Raw genomic sequence first — 18,958 nt, 5'->3', positions numbered from 1 at the left:
GAAGATCAGCAGCTGTGTCGACAGGCAACAGGTAACGGCATGCTTTTCTGTTAGTACTGTAGACCTTGGTCTGGTGCTCTTTTTTTAGTTTAACACAGTATTTTCATTTGCCGAAGTGTAAAAAGCTTGTTCCAGGAGAAACAAACTTTAGTGAGTTCTGCAAAATGATTCCCACCATTGCACACTCTGTCAGCCTCCAGTGTGCCCTTTTTTTGTCCTTTAACTGAAGAAAGTCGGTAGTCAGAACATATGAGATAAGTGAGATCCTCATTTTGCCTGCTTATTTCAAGATACAACATTTTCACAAACTGCTGTAGGATAACCTTGCTATTTGTCTTTTCCAACACTTCTACATTCATCCATATTTCCTTGTCTGCTTCTTTCCAGGTGAAAAGTACCTGAAATGGGTGAAAGATTTTGTTTCCAAAAACAAAAGCATGTGCGTTCACCTGAAGAAGCCAAGTGGTGCTGACCTGTGGATAGAAGAGCTTGAGAACACCAAATACAACGGGGATGAAGTTAACGCCTGGGGAAAATTCTACCTTCCCGAGATTGTAAAAATGCAGGTTATTGGTGTGGTAAAGGGCACCTCATGTCCATGTGACGAGCTTGTGCTGATGACGTGTGAGGACAAAAAGCTGTACGGCTATGACGGAGAGGAGCTGCATCTGGTGGCTTCCAGTTTCCTGGAACTATGTGACAAAACGATAGAGTATCCAGCATCCAAGCGCTACTACAATGGAGAGGCCTTCAAAGATATGGTGAGAAGTTAGACTGCTAAGAATAAGACTGGGGATGCCTAGTGTTAGAGATCAATCACCTGAGCTTTTCTTTGTATTGTTGTGTGTTCTGTTTAGACTGAGGAGGACTGGAAAAAAGTTAAGATGAGTGATGTGGGGAGGAAACTGCAGGAAGAACATAAAAAGCTGGTAAATGAAACCCAGTCAGCGTTCGTAAGCCTAATATCATAGGTGGGTATTGGAGCTGAGTATCATCACTGATTTCTAGAACCTGTTCAATTCCAATTCACAAGGTCCCAATTAGATTCCATTTAATTCTTACTCAGAGAGTCAGAAACATTATAATTCTGATCATTTATCAGTACTGACACTTGTGAAACTTCATCAGAGGTGTGAGCATCACAGCAGATGCTTTTGTGTCAAAGTAACTGAGGATAAAACACAAAACCATGAAGCAGATTTTCCTGGCCTAGCTTTTTACAGTAGATAACCTTAAAAATATTATTCTGCAGTAGAACAAAAGCAGACGAGAACCACGACTCAACAAATGTACATTGGCTGATGCTGCTGAAGTGATTCAGAGGTTTTAATAAGAGGTTTTAATAGAGACACAGCAGAGCATTTTGCAGTTTCACTTAATTTGAAAAAAATAAATAAAATTTGGTATTGAACAGCAGAAATGAGGCTGTCTTGTCGGAAGTCATTAAAAAAAAATGGCTGTAAACAACGGTAGACTGCTTCATAACAAGCAAGCGAATAATGCCAAAAACAGAGATTTGAGATGGGAAACGGTGTTCTTAAAGTACACTGAGAGAGGCAGAGAGCTGTGCTGTGTTGTTTTTCTGTGTGCGTTTTAATGGTGGTGGAAGCAAACCAGCAAAAGTAAGAGGGAATTCATGACAATGTTTATGTCAAGCGAAATGTGTCTTCTTTTGCTGCTGGTTTGGTTAGAGAGAGACAAAACGTGCAGCTTCAGGATCTGAGCAGCTTTCAGCACCAACGGCATCACAGCTCAGACTTGGATTCAGGATTAAGCCCTTTATGTTTGACTGTAGTGATTGTAGCTCTGTCCTTGTTATTAATCGCTTTAGTCAAACACAGCTATTGTTTGCTGGGATGTGTATATACTTGACAGTTTGTATCTCAGAGTTATCAAAGACACTGTGGATAATCATCAAGAGATTGTTGTTCTCTTAATAATGACCTATTTGATTGTTTGTTTTTTCTTCTTCTTACAGATTCTGGTATTTGGCCAAAAGAGAGCTTCACAATTCTTGGCTTCACCTGTGGTAGAAAAATGACTGAAGTTATGCAACACTCTCTAAAATTAAAGCTATGCAACGCTTTAACATGAATGGTGAAGGAGTGCATCTCTTTCACTGTCTCTTCCTGTCCTCTTCTCAGTCTTTGTTGTGGCACCTCTGCTATGTGTTATAGAAAGCACTTGGAATCATGTTCAATACAAAAACACCAAACTCGTGGGATTGCCCTAGCAAGCAGTTGGTAAAAACTAATTAAAACTGATATATATCAGCTTCACTTTCTAGCTGCAAAAGCACGTTTCTGCAAAAGCATGCAGTTTCCTGTCAGCACTTTTTGGCACAGAGTGTACTCAGAGTTAGGCCTTTCTTATATAAAGCAATATAATCAGCATATAAACATTTAAGATGATAAATTTAAAGCTCAACAGTAACTGCTATAAATATTATAACTACACATGTAGTGCTTTTGCTTAAGTAAATTATATTTGGGATCATAATAAGAAAACATGTGTTTTTATTTTCTGTGTACCCTGGGTACAGACCAGTATAAAAATGGGATTCTTCCCAATAAATGCTGTCTGATAATGCTTCATATTGCATTAAACACTAGATATGTAAGCAAACAAACAAAAACCCATAGAAGCCAGTTTTAATTATTAAATGTGACAATTACATGGAGATGGAAAGTAAACATGCTTATACACGTCTCTGTGATTACAGAAAATCCACACAGATGCTGTCAGAGCAGAGAATCTTTGATTTATCAGAATGATGAATGCAAACGATTTCATGAAATCTCACTCTTGTTCTGGGTTGTAAAATTCACCTGTCCAGTTAAACCGAATCCTTTGCAACACGGTTCTAAGAACCCTACCAACCTCATCCTCAGCTCTCTGCCTGTTGTCCTTTTCAGCTGAGTATTCATCCACATGTGTTTCAACTTCTCTCTCATTTTCAAGCAAATTGCTCAGGCTCTCAGCTTCAGCACAGTTACCATATGGCCACTCTCTGAGGTCTTCTGTGTTCAAGCCAAACAAATTCTTACATGATCTGCAAGGCTTCATTCTGGCACCATCACGGAGACAAAAAGCCTCACACCTGATATTTCCAGGTACTTCAATTGTTCCATCAAAGTAATCTTTCTGGACTGTGTTTGGATAATAGGTCATCACCGCACCAGATACATATTTATGCCATTTGCTAACGGTGTGTTCACACCGAACGCGATGGACGCGAATAAAACGCCCCAAACGCCCCTAATTTGACGCGTGTACATTCGCGTCTCAACGCGTGTCCAAGAAAAATCCATCGCGCGTCAAAATATGATATTTTGACGCGCGTGAACCGGAAATGTGGGAGGAATGTGGGAGGGAGTTGTGCCAGACCTATTTTTGCAAGATGGCAGCTATCGAGCTAGCGCTTGAAGAGAGAGTCTCCCTTCTCTATGTACTGTGGAGAGCAGAGTAGCGGCGTAAAGGACATCCTCGCCGTACCTGGGTCCATCAGGTCCTCCAGAGGCATGAGCAGTTTGGTGAGTTTCACCACTTGCTCCAGGAGCTGCGCCTGGATGACGGCCGATTCCAGCGCTATCACCGTCATTCACTCGGCCAGTTTGAGGACCTGCTTTCCCTCGTCGGTCCCAGCATCGCCCGCCTAGACACCAACTACAGGCGCTCAATCCCACCTGCAGAGCGCCTGTCCGTCTGCCTGAGGTTAGTAAAACTATTTAATACGGTAGTCCTTTATTGATATCTGTGCTAATATGCTAATCCATCCAGTTATACACTGCTAACATGGATGTGCTATGCTAACAGTGAATGCTGTCGGTGTTTACTGAAAGCAAACTGTGGTACAGAGACGACTGTTTATAATATTTCTAGTGATACTCAGAAGCTCTCATCAAGTCCCGATTTAATTCGATTTATGCTGTTATCAGTGTTTGCATGATAGCATGGCTGTGGTGTCACATCAATGTATGCGCTCGGTGTTTGCTGATATCAAACTGTAGCATTAGGACCACTGAGTTAACCTTTGCAGCGATACTCACTCCTTTTTATTTAGACCTGGTTTGATTCTGGGATAGTTGAATATTTGTATATAATCCCTGCAGCTGTCAGACTCTATAGCAGGGGTCACAGCCTTTATTAAAACAGAGTTAGATAAAACTGTGAACAGTTTGGTTCATCTCTAGTTACATGGTTCTATCTTGATAAGCTGTCTTATCACAGATTAATTTTTCAAAAATATTAATGATTTAAGCAAGGAAAGGGCTACATGTCAACATACAACTCTTTATTTCTATTAATGTCTCACTTCATTCCTACCTGATTGACATGTTTAGGAATTATGAGTGATTGGCTCACTGTAGTTGTGAAAGTTGCTACCAATCAAATTATGATATGTTAAAGTTAAAACAAAATACAACTGTTTTAGATATTATCTAATATACATTTTGTAATTATCCTTATAATTACAAAATGTTTTATGTAAGATTTAAGTTTTGTGATTTATATCTGACATTACAAAAGTATTTTGGAATTTGAATAATGTATTTTGTAACTGCAGTACACATAATACTGATTTTGAACAATTTTGTCCAGGTTCCTTGTCACCGGGGACTCCTTCAGGACCATCGCGTTCAGTTTCAGAGTCGGTGTGTCCACGGTGAGCCAGATCACCCCCCAGGCAGCGACGTCCATCTGGGACTGTCTAGTGGACGACTTCATGGCTGTGCCTTCACCTGGAGACTGGCGGTCCATCACAGAGGGATTCCAGGAGCGCTGGAACTTTCCTCTGTGCTGTGCAGCTCTGGATGGGAAGCACATCCAGACAAAGGCACCCCATATATCATATAGGAGACACACACATTGATATACACTAAATATTCATTTCATTTCTTTTTTGTGGTGCCCACATTTATGCACCTGCTTGATTTTGTTTAAACTTTCTGTAAATCCAGTAAACTTCTTTTCACTTCTCAAATATCACTGTGTGTGTCTCCTGTATGATATTTAACTGACATTTTTTATTGTAACAACCAACAATTTATACAGGAAAATAATGTCTATTAACAAGGTTGCCCAAACTTCTGCATCCCACTGTATCAGTATATTTTGTCATTAGTATAATATGAAATAAATTCTACATGTGTCAAGTTGTGTGCCAACATTTGCTGTGTAGTAGAACTGAGACATTAGTCATTATAAACATTTATTTGAAATAATATTAAAAGTCTCAAACAGAAAAACATTAAACATAAATATATAAAATATAAGAATTTACAGAGAGACAGGAATAAAAAGGACCAGCTGCTCTCCAGAGCAGGAACAAGGCTGAGGAGGAAATGCTCCATTGGAGACTGGTGTGGCCTCTTCAGGGACTCCAGGATGGCCAGCTCCACCGCCGATGGACCGTCCTGGGACCCGTCCCTCATCTGCCTCGGAGCCGTCCTCCCCTGTGGGCCTGTAAAACAGCACAAAACACAAAGAAATGAGAAGGCTGCTACTAGATTTTAATTTCAACATTGAAAAAAACAAAAACAGGATATAATCAGATTGGTTGTAGATATTTAGTAAAGGTGATCACAAGGGAATCCCACCGACTAAAAAGGTATCAGTGCTTGCTGTACATATCTGTGGGTGCAGCAGCAGGAGCTCAGGGACTGGGGATGCTCTGCTGCAGAATCAGTTGGTTCTATCAATACAGTATTAAATGTTAACAGGTTGGATATAATAATCGTAGAGTAGACAGTGGTCCCTCATTTATTGCAGGGGTTCTCAGAATAACTAGCCCCTGGTCACGCACTTTATACACTGTTTTCCCCACACACATGAACATTGGTCACAGTTCTCACAATTGATTCTCAAAGTGCAAACCTTTGTAGATTGCAAAACGTAAAAGTATTATTATGCCGCGGTTTGTCTTCATCTGCCCGCCACTTTCGTGCACCTTTTTCCCTCGCGGTGCAGGTGTTTATTTCCGAATGAGCGGTGGCTTGCTAGCTTTTGTGCGGCTTCCCCGGGTCAGTGAAAACTTTCAAAAGAGAAATGAATGAACTTACCAGGTTGCCCGATCTCTTCACATATCTTCCTCCAAGCTCGGTCCTTTTTATTCCTGTCTCGGTACTGAAAGCAGCTGGTGTCGTACAGCTCTGAGTTGTTTGCTACCGCATTGATTAGCCTTCCCCTCCATTGAAGTATGAAAGGCTTTGGCTGGATCTGCCCCTTTGACCTAGGTCACAGCCACGTCACCAGGCTCCTGATTGGTTGTCGCGGCGCGATTTGACGCTGGAGTTCAGCTTTTTCCAACTCGAGCGGTAGACGCGAAACGCGCGTATGCACAAAATGCAACACAAAAACTCACGCGCGTGGTTTTATTCGCGCGTCAAACGCGCCAGACGCGCTACACTGACGCGCGTTTCACGCGTTTTCGCGACGCAAATCTGCTTCCGAATTTTCGCGGGACCCGCAATCGCGCGTCATCGCGCCTTTCCATTGACTTTACATGTAAACCTGACGCTCTATTCGCGTCCATCGCGTTCGGTGTGAACACACCGTTAGATGTCGCCTTTCTCACGGTTGGGTCTGCGCTTTGTGTTCACGCCCTTTATGCGCCGATTCTAAAGCTGTTAGTTTGATGTCTCTCCAAACAATATTGACCGAACCAGCAGCAAATGAAGATCCAAACTACGCTTCACATAAACATCGTCATGAATTCACTCTGACTTTTACTGTTTTGCTTCGACCATGATGCACAGCTCTCTCTCTCTCTCTCTCTCTCTCTCTCTGTACTTCAAGAACAGTTTCCCTTTCTTCATTATTCGCTTACTTGTTACGCACAAGTCTACTGTTGCTTACAGCTCTGTCGGCCGCTGTTTTTTTCCCTTTTGCATTCTTCCGAAAAGAAAACCTCATTTCTGCCGTTCAATACTGAGCAAATTTAAACTTTTTAAAATTATTCAAAATGCAAAATGCTTAGCCGTGTCTCTAATAAAACCGCTGTAACGTCAGAGGTAACGTTCATATGTTGATTAATGGTTTTTTTCCTTTTTTTTTTGGTTTTTTTTTGGTTTTTTTTGTTCTTTTCTTTCGTTTTTGATGTACTGCAGAATATTTTTATAAAATCCAGTGGCGGGCTGCCCAAGCGTATCAAAGTAGCGGACACACGGAAAGAAGAAACACATGAAAACATGGCAGAGCCGGTTGTCTACGCTAGAGCTGATGGGGATGAACAGCATTTTCCTCACATACAAAGAATGTTTTGCTTAAAAGCAGCACAAAAGAGCAGCTATGTCTTCAGTGAGAGCCAAAACAAACCAACTTTTCAGCGTCAAACAACTCAGTTCATGTAACCTGAGGAAACCTAAGTTTTCTCTAAATATCCTTTAGCTGTGGTTAGCTGGATGTCAGTCTTATGTGTCGAGCTCGAGCTGCGAGTCATATTTTCGGCGCTACATTGTAGTGAGATAAGTTTGTGGGTATTTTGTGCAGCTTCAGCTGTACTTTTAACTGCTCGCTGGTTAGCTAGCGTGAGCTATAAGCTAACAGCTAGCATGGTTAATGACGCTAGAGTTCCACGCACATGCAAACAGCTCGTCTCTACTGCTTTAACTGTTAAAACAGAAGACAATACTGCAGCTGACAGGGTTTATTATGTGAAACAGCAGCTTGTTTAGTTTAAACAGTCTGCATTAAGCTGGGCAAACACTGTGCGATTTTTTTTTTCAGTCGCGTTATTCAGCTCCTGCTCAAACTGTACAATTAAATCGCAGAGGTTAGAAGTTCATAGGTCACGATGCAGGGTCTCACACTATATGGCCTGATGCTCTGATGCGACCCGAGTGCTCAAACTGTGCATTCATAACATGAAGCTTATCATACAAAATCTGTCCCTCGCTCTCCCTCTCTCTGTCTTACAGACACACACACCATCAACTTTGCTAAATTACTAATGAAAAACATTGACCAGGCAGCTGTGATTGAGTAGCAATGTCCATCCAACTCTTTTCATGGTTGTTGTAGTCATAATAATTTTGTGAGGCCACATTGAAAAGTGTTGGATACAGAAGCGTAGTACGGAAGCGTAGAGCCGCCACCCAGGCAAAAGAAAAATAGAGCTATGTCACATTATAACGTGAAAAGTTTATTATTATAGTATACTATTGTTCTAACAATATTAGATATAGTTCTAACAATATACTTTTCATGTTTGTACAATATACTATCATTTAGGTACAATATACCTATTACAATATACATAATTCTCACGTTCGTACTTGCACTCGTTCTTATTTTAAACTTAATCTGGAATGCAGGATATGAATGACAAGATTTTGTTTTTCATATTTTTCATTATTTTTCAGTTTCAATTTTTTCTTCGGTTTCATTTTAAGCTGGCATCATTTTAACCCTACACACCCTAAAATTTAGTATTTGTTGATGAGATGTTGAAGTGTTAATTGAACAAAGTTAGAATACAGTGGAACCCCGACTTACGAAATTAATCCGTTCCCGAGGGTCTTTCGTAAGTCGAAAATTTTCTTAAGTCGAAACAGCCATTGCACCTTTTGAGTGAGGTGATGCTGAACGATAGGCTAATTGCTAACTAGAACAACAATATGTCGTTCAAGTGGAACAGCGAAGCACGAGTACGGAAGCCAAGGGGTTGTCACATGATTCGAAGGCCTTGTGGGCATTGTAGGCTCAGCCAATCAGAGCCAGCGGATTTCGTTACACCGGCATTTTGCCGTACCATGGGCAGAAATATTGCCGTTCATTGCCTTCGTAACTTGAATTTTTTGTTAAATGGGGTATTCGTAAGTCGGGGTTCCACTGTATTTTTCACATGATTTCGACTGAGAAGCATGTTTATGTCTCTTTCTTCTTCCTGTAGAGGAGGAGCTTGCCAGGGTACGGTCAGCCTTTGTCTGGAGGGTAACAATAGAAATCCTTAAACTGCTCCTTGAGGCCCTTGTAAGTGATGGTATCTTAAATAAGTTGGAGGAAGAATCGATACTGGATGGGAACCCACTCAGAGCAGACAAGGCACGCAGCTTGATCGACACAGTGAGGAAAAAAGGAGACAAAGCATGCAAGATAACAATCAAGCATCTTCAGATCAAAGATCCTTCTCTTTTCTCTCAGCTGCGTTTGAACTCTGATCCATCTGCTCAACAAGGTGAAGTCATGCATCATATACCATGAATAAAAATGGTCACCTTGCAGTTTGTTGAGATGTGAAAGTGAAACCTCAGAATTCATTGTAAGAAAAAGGAGAGGGCAAGAACGTCATTCTACGACGAATGTTTGGATTTGTTACATGCCTGCAAATGTATTTTCTAAACTACATGGAGGAATTTTGATGATCGTCATAAACGTGTGAAACTACTTAGATCTAATGTGATCTGTATTTAATTAAACACAAGTGTTCTTTACTTTTAAAAACCATGCAAACTGATTGCCTTAAAAAAGAAAAGTCAGAGTGTTTCTCTAACAAGAGGACACTCTTTAAGCATCGGTCATTTGACTTAAATGTTTAATGAAAAAAATGCCACATTTACATATAATAAAGCAAATTGTGGCCAGAAAGGGTTTACATTATCTTTTGCCATTGTAAATTACGAGAAGAATTAAATGTGAATTACTGAATCTCTCTCAGATGCTTCTTTAAATAACATAGCAGTGGGGAACGTTATGACACTTCAATGTTGTTATTTTTGGTTACAAAGTTTGGAGAAGAGGCACAGAAAGCATAAACCTGTTTAGCCTGCACATGTTGGCATCAGGTACATATGAAAAGCTGCAAAGCAATGCAGATGTGTAGGTTCAAAACATTTAACGTGGCTTTTTTCAGGAAATACATTTAGGAATTCCTGAAGCCCCTTTTTGATTTCTGGTAGAATGAGTATATTAAAAACTTGATAGGTTAAATAAAGGCCAAAGTACATCACATAGCTCCTTCAGACCAGATTTGTATTTTTCCTTCTTTTTTCCTTTTTTTGATTCAGATGCTCTTCAGAAGTGTCAGCCTAAACTTAAGTCTGTCTTAAAGAAGAAGTTCCAGTGTGTGTTTGAGGGCATCGCTAAAGCAGGAAACCCAACCCTTCTGAATCAGATCTACACAGAGCTCTACATCACAGAGGGAGGGACTGCAGAGGTCAATGATGAACATGAGGTCAGACAGATTGAAACAGCATCCAGGAAACCACACAGACCAGAAACAACCATCAGACAAGAAGACATCTTTAAAGACTCACCCAAAAGACAGGACCTGATCAGAACAGTGCTGACAAAGGGAGTGGCTGGCATTGGGAAAACGGTCTTAACACAGAAATACAGCCTGGACTGGGCTGAAGACAAAGCCAACCAGGACATCCAGTTCATATTTCCATTCACTTTCAGAGAGCTGAATGTGCTGAAAGAGGAAAAGTTCAGCTTGGTGGGACTTGTTCATCGCTTCTTTACTGAAACCAAAGAAGCAGGAATCTGCAGCTTTGAAGACTTCCAGGTTGTGTTCATCTTTGATGGTCTGGATGAGTGTCGACTTCCTCTGGACTTCCACAAAACTGTGACTGATGTTACGATGCCCACCACAGTTGATGTACTTCTCACAAGCCTGATCAGGGGGACGCTTCTTCCCTATGCTCACGTCTGGATAACCACACGACCTGCAGCAGCAGACCAGATCCCCCCTGAGTATGTTCACAGGGTGACAGAGGTCAGGGGGTTCACTGACCCACAGAAGGAGGAGTACTTCAGGAACCGATTCAGAGATGAGGAGCAGGCCAGCAGGATCATCTCCCACATCAAGAAAGCTCGAAGCCTCCACATCATGTGCCACATCCCAGTCTTCTGCTGGATCACTGCTACAGTTCTGGAGGATGTGCTGGAAACCAGAGAGGGAGGACAGCTGCCCAACACCCTGACTGAGATGTACATCCACTTCCTGGTGGTTCAGGCCAAAGTGAAGAAGGTCAAGTATAATAGAGGACGTGCAACAGATCCACACTGGAGTTCAGAGAGCAGGAAGATGATGGAGTCTCTGGGAAAACTGGCTTTTGATCAGCTGCAGAAAGGAAACCTGATCTTCTATGAATCAGACCTGACAGAGTGTGGCATCGATATCACAGCAGCCTCAGTGTACTCAGGAGTGTTCACACAGATCTTTAAAGAGGAGAGAGGACTGTACCAGGACAAGGTGTTCTGCTTCATCCATCTGAGTGTTCAGGAGTTTCTGGCTGCTCTTCATGTCCATCTGACCTTCAGCAACTCTGGACTCAATCTGCTGGAACAACAACAAACAACCTCCCAGAAGTCTGAAACAGGAGAATCTGCAGAGAAACACTTCTACCAGAGTGCTGTGGACAAGGCCTTACAGAGTCCAAATGGACACCTGGACTTGTTCCTCCGCTTCCTCCTGGGTCTTTCACTGCAGACCAATCAGGCTCTCCTACGAGGTCTGCTGACACAGACAGGAAGTAGCTCACAGACCAATCAGGAAACAGTCCAGTACATCAAGGAGACGCTCAGTGAGGATCTGTCTGCAGAGAAAAGCATCAATCTGTTCCACTGTCTGAATGAACTGAATGATCGTTCTCTAGTGGAGGAGATCCAACAGTCCCTGAGATCAGGAAGTCTCTCCACAGATAAACTGTCTCCTGCTCAGTGGTCAGCTCTGGTCTTCATCTTACTGTCATCAGAAGAAGATCTGGATGTGTTTGACCTGAAGAAATACTCTGCTTCAGAGGAGGCTCTTCTGAGGCTGCTGCCAGTGGTCAAAGCCTCCAACAAAGCTCTGTAAGTAAACATGAACTCATCGCTTCATTCTTAAAATCATGGGAAATAAATCAGAGGTGCTCAGTTCAAAGAATACTACCACTTTAGAAAAATTAAATAGTCATGATACTTTAAATATTTCTCTCCAGCAGGACATGTCAGCATTTCTGAAATATTTTTGTCTTCAACTCGAATCAAAGCACAATCCAGATCCAGCCTATAAGAACATGAGCTCTGATCCTTCAGCCCCTCTGACAGGTTTATTATCCTCAAGTTGTTCACTTGTCTCCAACAACCAGGAGTCTAGCTCTGTTTTTTAAAGCAAATACTTGAGCTTCCAGACTGCACCTACATCGTTTTCAGATGTTCTTATTTTAAGGTCTGGTTTGTGTCTCATCTTTATTGCAATCCCCCATGTCTTTCTGTTTTTCAAATATAAATCTGTTACCTCGGTGTGGCCAGAACAACATGGTGAACCCAAAATACAGACAAAGGTGAAGGAACTGAATATTACTAGACGTGAAGGCTTTATTTACACACAGGAACTTGACACTTGGAATTTTTTAACATGAACTGTGAACTATGGTGGAAGTCAAGCACTTGAAGCTGTGAGCATGAAGTGGGCTCTGTGGTAGGTTTCCGGAAATGGGTCTTGGTTGATGGTAATCTGAGTCACTGTAACAGAGGTAGAGCAGCATCAGAAAGATCACTGGTGGAGGTTACAGTAAGTGAACGAGGTTATCTTCAATGTCTTATTTGGGGTTTCTGTAGCTCAGGAGGTAAAGCTGGTCTGATCTGACCTACTGATCAGAAGGTTGGTGGTTCGATCCCTGGCTCCTCCAGTCTGCATGTCAAGTATCCTTGGGCAAGATACTAACCCCAACTTGCTCTCCGATGCATCCATCAGAGTATGAATGTGCGTGAATGTACTTAGAAAGCACTAAGTTCAGATAAAGTGTTTGTGAGAATGGGTGTGATTGGGTGGATGTGGCATGTTGTATAGAGCGCTTTGAGTACTCCGGGAGAGTAGAAAAACGCTATATAAGAATCAGTCCATTTACCATTTACTTGTCAGCAGTCGGAAAGCAACTTGGGGAAGGCAGGTGGTGAGGTCTGGGTGAGTACTTGTTAGCTTTGAATCCAGGCAAAGTGGTCCAGTAAGTCTAAGAGACGAAAGGCATTAATGTGGCTGTGAGTGAATCAAGAAGACCAGCATCCAGGAAAACGTGACTGAACTGCAAGGGTGAGTAGATGATCCGAGGATTAGGAGGTTAGCAGAGTTATTGGGAGTGCTGATGTTATATTCAGCCTAGTAGATTACTGTCAGGTGTGGACAATGGACAGGCTGACCAGGCTTCACCCAAAGGCAGAAACCAGAGTCTAGTGGGAAACCACCGCCGCTCACACAGACCATGACAGCAGCATGACCCCCCCCCCCCCCCCCCCCCCAAAGCATTCTCTTTCACTTGGCATCATTTACCTCTCCCTGCTCCAATTTCTGATGTGTCCACCTTTGCAATGATAACTGTGATCAGGGTGAACCAAAAAGGTGCCGTGGTGAACAGATACTTAAGTTTGGTGAATGCAGTTTCAGCTTTGGGGGACCAGATGCATGCTGAGACTTGAGTGGTGCAGCTACCTGACTATAGTTGAAAATGAACAGTCTATAAAAATTTGCTATTCCCAAAACCCATTGGAGATGCTTCTTGAATCTACAATGGGTACAAGGGGTAGGCCACTCTGTTAAAGCTTTCACATTTGCCAGATCCGTCTTCACCTGCCCCCGTGCCAAAATGTAACTGAAAAAAGTTATTGATGAGGAATGGAATTCACACTTTTTTGCTTTGACATAAGGTTTATTCTCCAGCAAACGTTGGAAAAATAGCATGGACATGAGACTGATGTTCCTCACAGGTTTTGGGAAAAATGAGTATATCATCCAGATACACCAATACGAACCTGTCAAGGAATTCCCGGAGGACATCGTTAACTAATCTTGAAACATTGCGGGAGCATTAGTTAACCCAGGCGGCATGACCAAATACTCGTAGTCCCCCAATGGCATGTTTAAAACAGTCTTCCACTTGTCTCCCTGATTGATCTGGAAAAAGTGGTAAGCGTTGCGGATGTGGGGTTTTGTAAACCCAGTGGCACTGTGAAATGGCCTGAAAGCAGAGCTAATGAGGTAATAGGTACTTATTCTTGATGGTAATATCACTGAGGCCCCTGAAGTAAATGCATGGCCAGAGAGAGCCATCCTTTTTCCCCACAAAAAAGAAGTTCCAACTTGAGATGACAATCGTTGGATTATGCCTGCACCGAGGGATTCCTTAATGTACTTTTCCATAGCCGCACACTCAGGTCTAAGCAGGTTATACAGCCAGCTAGAAGGCCGGGTGGAGCCAGAGAGTAGTTCTATGGTGCTGTCCTGTGGTTTGTGAGGTGGCAGTGAAAGCGCTTTACTTTTGCTAAATACTTCCTGAAGATCATGACATTTGGTGGGGACAGAGGAGAGATCTAAAACAGTCTCAGTGTTGGTTGATGGTTCCACAGGTTCCGGTGGACGGGCGGAAACAAGGCAATTTGAATGACAGAACAGACTCTAACTGATTACCCTCTGACCTGACCAGTCTAAGTGGGGGTTATGTAATTCTAGCCAAGGAAACCCGAGTATGAGTGGTTTGTGAGGTGCATGAAAAGCAAAAAAGGTAAGTGTTTTCTTGTGATTGCCAGGGGTGACAGGCTCTGTGCGCTGAGTTATGTGAGGGGACACTCGGTTATTTAATGACTTAGTGGGAATGGGCGGATTAAGGGCGCATAGAGGGATGTTTAACTGTCTCGCTAACTCAGACTCCATGAGGTTCTAATTGAACAAGAGCCTGAAAGGTCTGGTTAACTAGAACAGAGAGTTGGAGTTGCAATCTGGGTTTTTATGTTTGTGTGAGTATCCTCCACCCTTATCCCTGAACTTTCCAGTGGGCAGACCCTGGTGTGGAATCGAAAACAGACAGGTTCATCACGAGAAGCAAGCTGATCTTTCATGGTTTGATTTAATGACTGAAAAACATACAGCGGACGGTGGTTAGCACTGTTGCCACACAGCAAGAAGGTCCTGAGCAAAAGTCTTTACAAACTCAACCAGGAAATCATCATGCGAGCAGAAAGAAAGAGGATGAGCAGATAGGTAAGCAAGAGAAACCCGCCAGCGTCCCAGGTTTCCAGAGAAGGTTCAGGTTCTAGGTACCTGAAATGGGATGTAATTCAATTCAATTTTATTTATATAGCGCCAAATCACAACAGTCACCTCAATGCGCTTTATATTGTACAGTAGATCGTACAGTAATAGATACAGAGAAAAACCCAACAATCATATGACCCCCTATGAGCAAACACTTTGGCGACAGTGGGAAGGAAAAACTCCCTTTTAACAGGAAGAAATGTTTGGTGTCAAAGTCAAAGCACAGATCCACCCAGTATCTGTATTTCAGCTTATTTCCTTTATACACACATTTAACAGGAACAGTTTCAGACAGCTAGTGTTTACCTGACATTACCTGCGTACCTCACAGTTTGCAGGTAATGGGCATAATAATTACTGAACAGAGACATCCTGCTGTGAACTTTGTTGCTGTGGATCTAAAATGTAAAAATACATCTGAGAAGATTTCTAATCATGATTTTATGAGCCCCCAAAGTTTGATTCTGTTCATCTGGACGTAGCGCTCTCAGCGGGAGAAACATTTTGTCGCTCATCAAGATGACTTCTTCAGGCTCAGCTGACTGCAGCTTTCCCCAATCTTATAAAGAGTACATCTGCATAATGACTCAAACCTAATGGTCAAGGAACTGACCTCCCAGCCTTATTGTTCCTTCAGTGGGCTGGTTTCAGTCATTATGCAAATGTACTTTTTATAGGGTTAGAAACCAGAAGTCAGCTGAGACTGACGAAGTCACCTGGATGAGTGACGAAATGTTTCTCCCACTGAAAGCGCTACGTCCAGATGAACAGAATCAACTTTTGGGATTTACTAACCTGGATGATTGAGCATGGATCAAGACGGGTTTTTATGAGGTATACAGTTTCTTATAATTTCTAAACCAGAAGGTTGAGGAGATGGAGCTCATGATAACTGGCTACTGCCCTTCAGCGTGCTTTATGAAATCATCCAATCAAAATAAAGTTAGGGAGAGCGGGGCTTTAAAGGGGAATGAGCCAAAGCAGCTTTTAGACAGAAAATGAAATGAGAGTCCAGGATGTGATACATTATTTATAACTACATTTACAGTAATCACACATATTAGAATTAATAAAGTGACCAGCAGTACTGTAGTAAGTGTAATACTGCAGTACTCACAGGCCTGTGCCAGCAGACACTGAACTACTGTCACTAAATCAACCTGGTCTTCACTGGTTTCCATTTACATACATTGGAATAATTGTGTTTAATTTGAAATATTTTTCTTCTGTTACACTTAAATTCTTGAACATTTTTTTATTTAATTGTGCATTGTAGTGTACTCATTTGTACACATTTGATTACTTAGATTCAACATATAAAGAGATTTTATTTGATAATAAATATTATTGTTTTGTTGTTCTTGTTATTTTTTTCAGGCTGAGCAGCTGTAAGCTGTCAGAGAAAGTCTGTACAGATTTGTTGTCAGTGGTCAGCTCCCAGTCCTGTAGTCTGAGAGAGCTGGACTTAAGTACCGACAGCCTGAAGGCTTCAGCAGTAAAGCTTCTGTCTGCTGCAGTGGAGAGTCCACACGCCAAACTGAATATTCTGAGGTCTGACCGATTTGTATTCTTTTTTCTTTTGTTTGTTTGTTTTGTTTTGTTTTTAACTGAGAAAATAAATCCAGCAATTTAAACAGTAGAGGTAAACTTGATCAATTTACTGTTGTTTCGTACCACATCTGCTCAGCATAAAACAACAAGGATTCTTAAAATATAAGATTAGTTATTGCACCCTGATTACACTTTAACATCAGTCTTTGTTCATGTTTTCATTTTCAGACTCAACGTCTGTGAACTTCTAGCGGAAAACTGTGAAGCTGTGTCCTCAATGCTCAGCTCTCAGTCCTCTACTCTGACAGAGCTGGACCTGAGTATCAAAAATGTGCAGGATTCAGGAGTGAAGATTCTGTCTGCTGGACTACAAAGTTTAAACTGTAAACTAAATACTCTGAGGTCAGATCAATTGACATTTTGTTTTTTTTAAATGAACCAATTAAACATTTTATTCAAGGCTTCCGGTTCCGGCGCTCGTGGGGATGGACACCTAGTACGAGAGCTCTCGACTGAAACTTATTAAAACTGCCCCAAGTAAATTAATACACTATCTAAGTGCACATAAAGAGGAAAAAGGGGTTTAAATGATGTCCAGAAAGAACAAAATAGCTAAGAAGTTAACGTTTGAAAACGTGGAAGATGGCAATGTGCAGCTAACAGAAGGGGCTAACGTTAGCCCCTATAGGGCTAGCCGAGGCCACTCTCCCACTCCTAGCCGCGAGGATTCTGGGACAGAAGATGAGGTTGACCCAGCAAGTTTGACGCTGATACTGAAAGAACTGAGAGGCGTTGGGAAAGAGGTGAAAGAATTTCGAAAAGACACGAAAGCGCAACTGCTGGAAATAAGGGGTGAGTTGGATAAAGCCAATGCGCGGCTTAATGATGTGGAAACCAGGGTTGCAGAACACAAAGATAAGCTCCAGAACACAGACGAGATTTTGTCTGAGATACTAACAATGCAATTCAATGTTATTTATATAGCGCCAAATCACAACAAAAGTCACCTCAAGGCACTTCATAAATACAGAGAAAAACCCAACAATCACATGACCCCCTATGAACAAGCACTTTGGCGACAGTGGGAAGGAAAAACTCCCTTTTAACAGAAAGAAACCTCTGGCAGAACCAGGCTCAGGGAGGGGCGGGGCCATTTGCTGTGATTGGTTGGAGTGAGAGAAGGAAGACAGGATAAAGACATGCTGTGGAAGAGAGACAGAGGTTAATAACACATATGATTGAATGCAGAGAGGTCTGTTAACACATAGTGAGTGAGAAAGGTGACTGGAAAGGAAAAACTCAATGCATCATGGGAATCCCCGGCAGCCTACGTCTATTGCAGCATAACTAAGGGAGGATTCAGGGTCACCTGGCCCAGCCCTAACTATATGCTTTAGCAAAAAGTAAAGTTTGAAGCTGATCTTCAAAGTAGAGAGGGCGTCTGTCTCCTGAACTCAAACTGGGAGCTGCTTCCACACCCAGTCCAACATAGCCAGGCTTTCTTTGCTGCTTTGACAAAACCTCAAATCCCAGTCAGAGATGATGAGCATCATCACAATGATGATCATTTCTCTGTAACCCAGGCTTTCTGCTTCAGGATCTGTGCACGCTCACAGAACAAGGAGACCTTTAAACATCATTTCACTAAATGGATGGACTGAGCTCAGCCTACAGATGAACTGGTGCCAGAGATCATAAAGAACATCAAACAGTCAAATTCAACACTTTTAATGGAAATATGAGATTAATCTTAAAAGTAGAGATAGTGTCTGTCCCCTGAATCCAAACTGGAAGCTGGTTCCACAGAAGAGGGGCCTGAAAACTGAAGGCTCTGCCTCCCATTCTACTTTCAAATACTCTAGGAACAACAAGTAGGCCTGCAGTGTGAGAGCGAAGTGCTCTAATGGGGTGATATGGTACTACAAGGTCATTAAGATAAGATTGGGCCTGATTATTTAAGACCTTGTATGTGAGGAGCAGGATTTTGAATTCAATTCTGGATTTAACAGGAAGCCAATGAAGGGAAGCCAATACAGGAGAAATCTGCTCTCTCTTTCTAGTCCCTGTCAGTACTCTTGCTGCAGCATTTTGGATTAACTGAAGGCTTTTCAGGGAGTTTTTTGGACATCCTGATAATAACGAATTACAATAGTCCAGCCTGGAAGTAATAAATGCATGAACTAGTTTTTCAGCGTCACTCTGAGACAGGATATTTCTAACTTTAGAGATGTTGCGCAAATGGAAGAAAGCATGCAGGAAAAGTTTCAAACAAAACTAACATCACTGGAGGCTTACTCGAGGAGGGAGTCGCTCAGACTGTACAGGGTGCCGGAGGGAGAAGAATCGGGAGCTCCATCTATGGCCCACTTTGTGGAGAAGCTACTCCGGGAGAAT

At 42.1% G+C, this 18,958-nt stretch overlaps 2 protein-coding genes and 1 long non-coding RNA gene across 3 annotated transcripts in view; 2 read left to right on the top strand and 1 right to left on the bottom strand.

Annotated features, from left to right (window-relative positions):
• Positions 1-18,958, top strand: part of LOC147336975 (protein NLRC3-like) — a 465,583-nt gene that overhangs the window by 125,777 nt on the left and 320,848 nt on the right. The window lies entirely within an intron of this gene.
• On the bottom strand, positions 5,196-6,185 carry LOC147336985 (uncharacterized). The gene is made up of 2 exons (XR_015128567.1): positions 6,063-6,185; positions 5,196-5,464 (listed from the first exon to the last, which is right to left on the bottom strand). It is a non-coding gene; the product is annotated as an uncharacterized LOC147336985 (long non-coding RNA).
• Positions 8,619-17,751, top strand: LOC147336984 (NLR family CARD domain-containing protein 3-like). Its single transcript, XM_086265742.1, has 5 exons — positions 8,619-8,664; positions 8,894-9,178; positions 10,008-11,796; positions 16,391-16,564; positions 16,793-17,751. The coding sequence occupies exons 1-5, from the start codon at positions 8,619-8,621 to the stop codon at positions 16,995-16,997; spliced, it is 2,499 nt and encodes an 832-aa protein (XP_086121868.1). The 3' UTR covers positions 16,998-17,751.

This window comes from Aulonocara sp. 'chitande type north' Nkhata Bay, linkage group LG3 (genome assembly GCF_057382095.1).
Source record: "Aulonocara sp. 'chitande type north' Nkhata Bay isolate Kocher_YH1m ecotype deep benthic linkage group LG3, A_spYH_male_GT1.1, whole genome shotgun sequence".
NCBI lineage: Eukaryota > Metazoa > Chordata > Actinopteri > Cichliformes > Cichlidae > Aulonocara > Aulonocara sp. 'chitande type north' Nkhata Bay.
Note: the sequence above shows the minus strand (reverse complement) of the source record. Positions and strands in the feature narration are given on the sequence as shown.

Excerpts from the sequence above, each read along its gene's own strand:
- LOC147336984 (XM_086265742.1), top strand. The coding sequence starts at position 8,619 with ATGTCGTTCAAGTGGAACAGCGAAGCACGAGTACGGAAGCCAAGGG. Across the intron at positions 8,665-8,893 it reads ACGAGTACGGAAGCCAAGGG|AGGAGGAGCTTGCCAGGGTA; the intron begins GTTGTCACATGA and ends TTCTTCCTGTAG. Across the intron at positions 11,797-16,390 it reads AAAGCCTCCAACAAAGCTCT|GCTGAGCAGCTGTAAGCTGT; the intron begins GTAAGTAAACAT and ends TATTTTTTTCAG.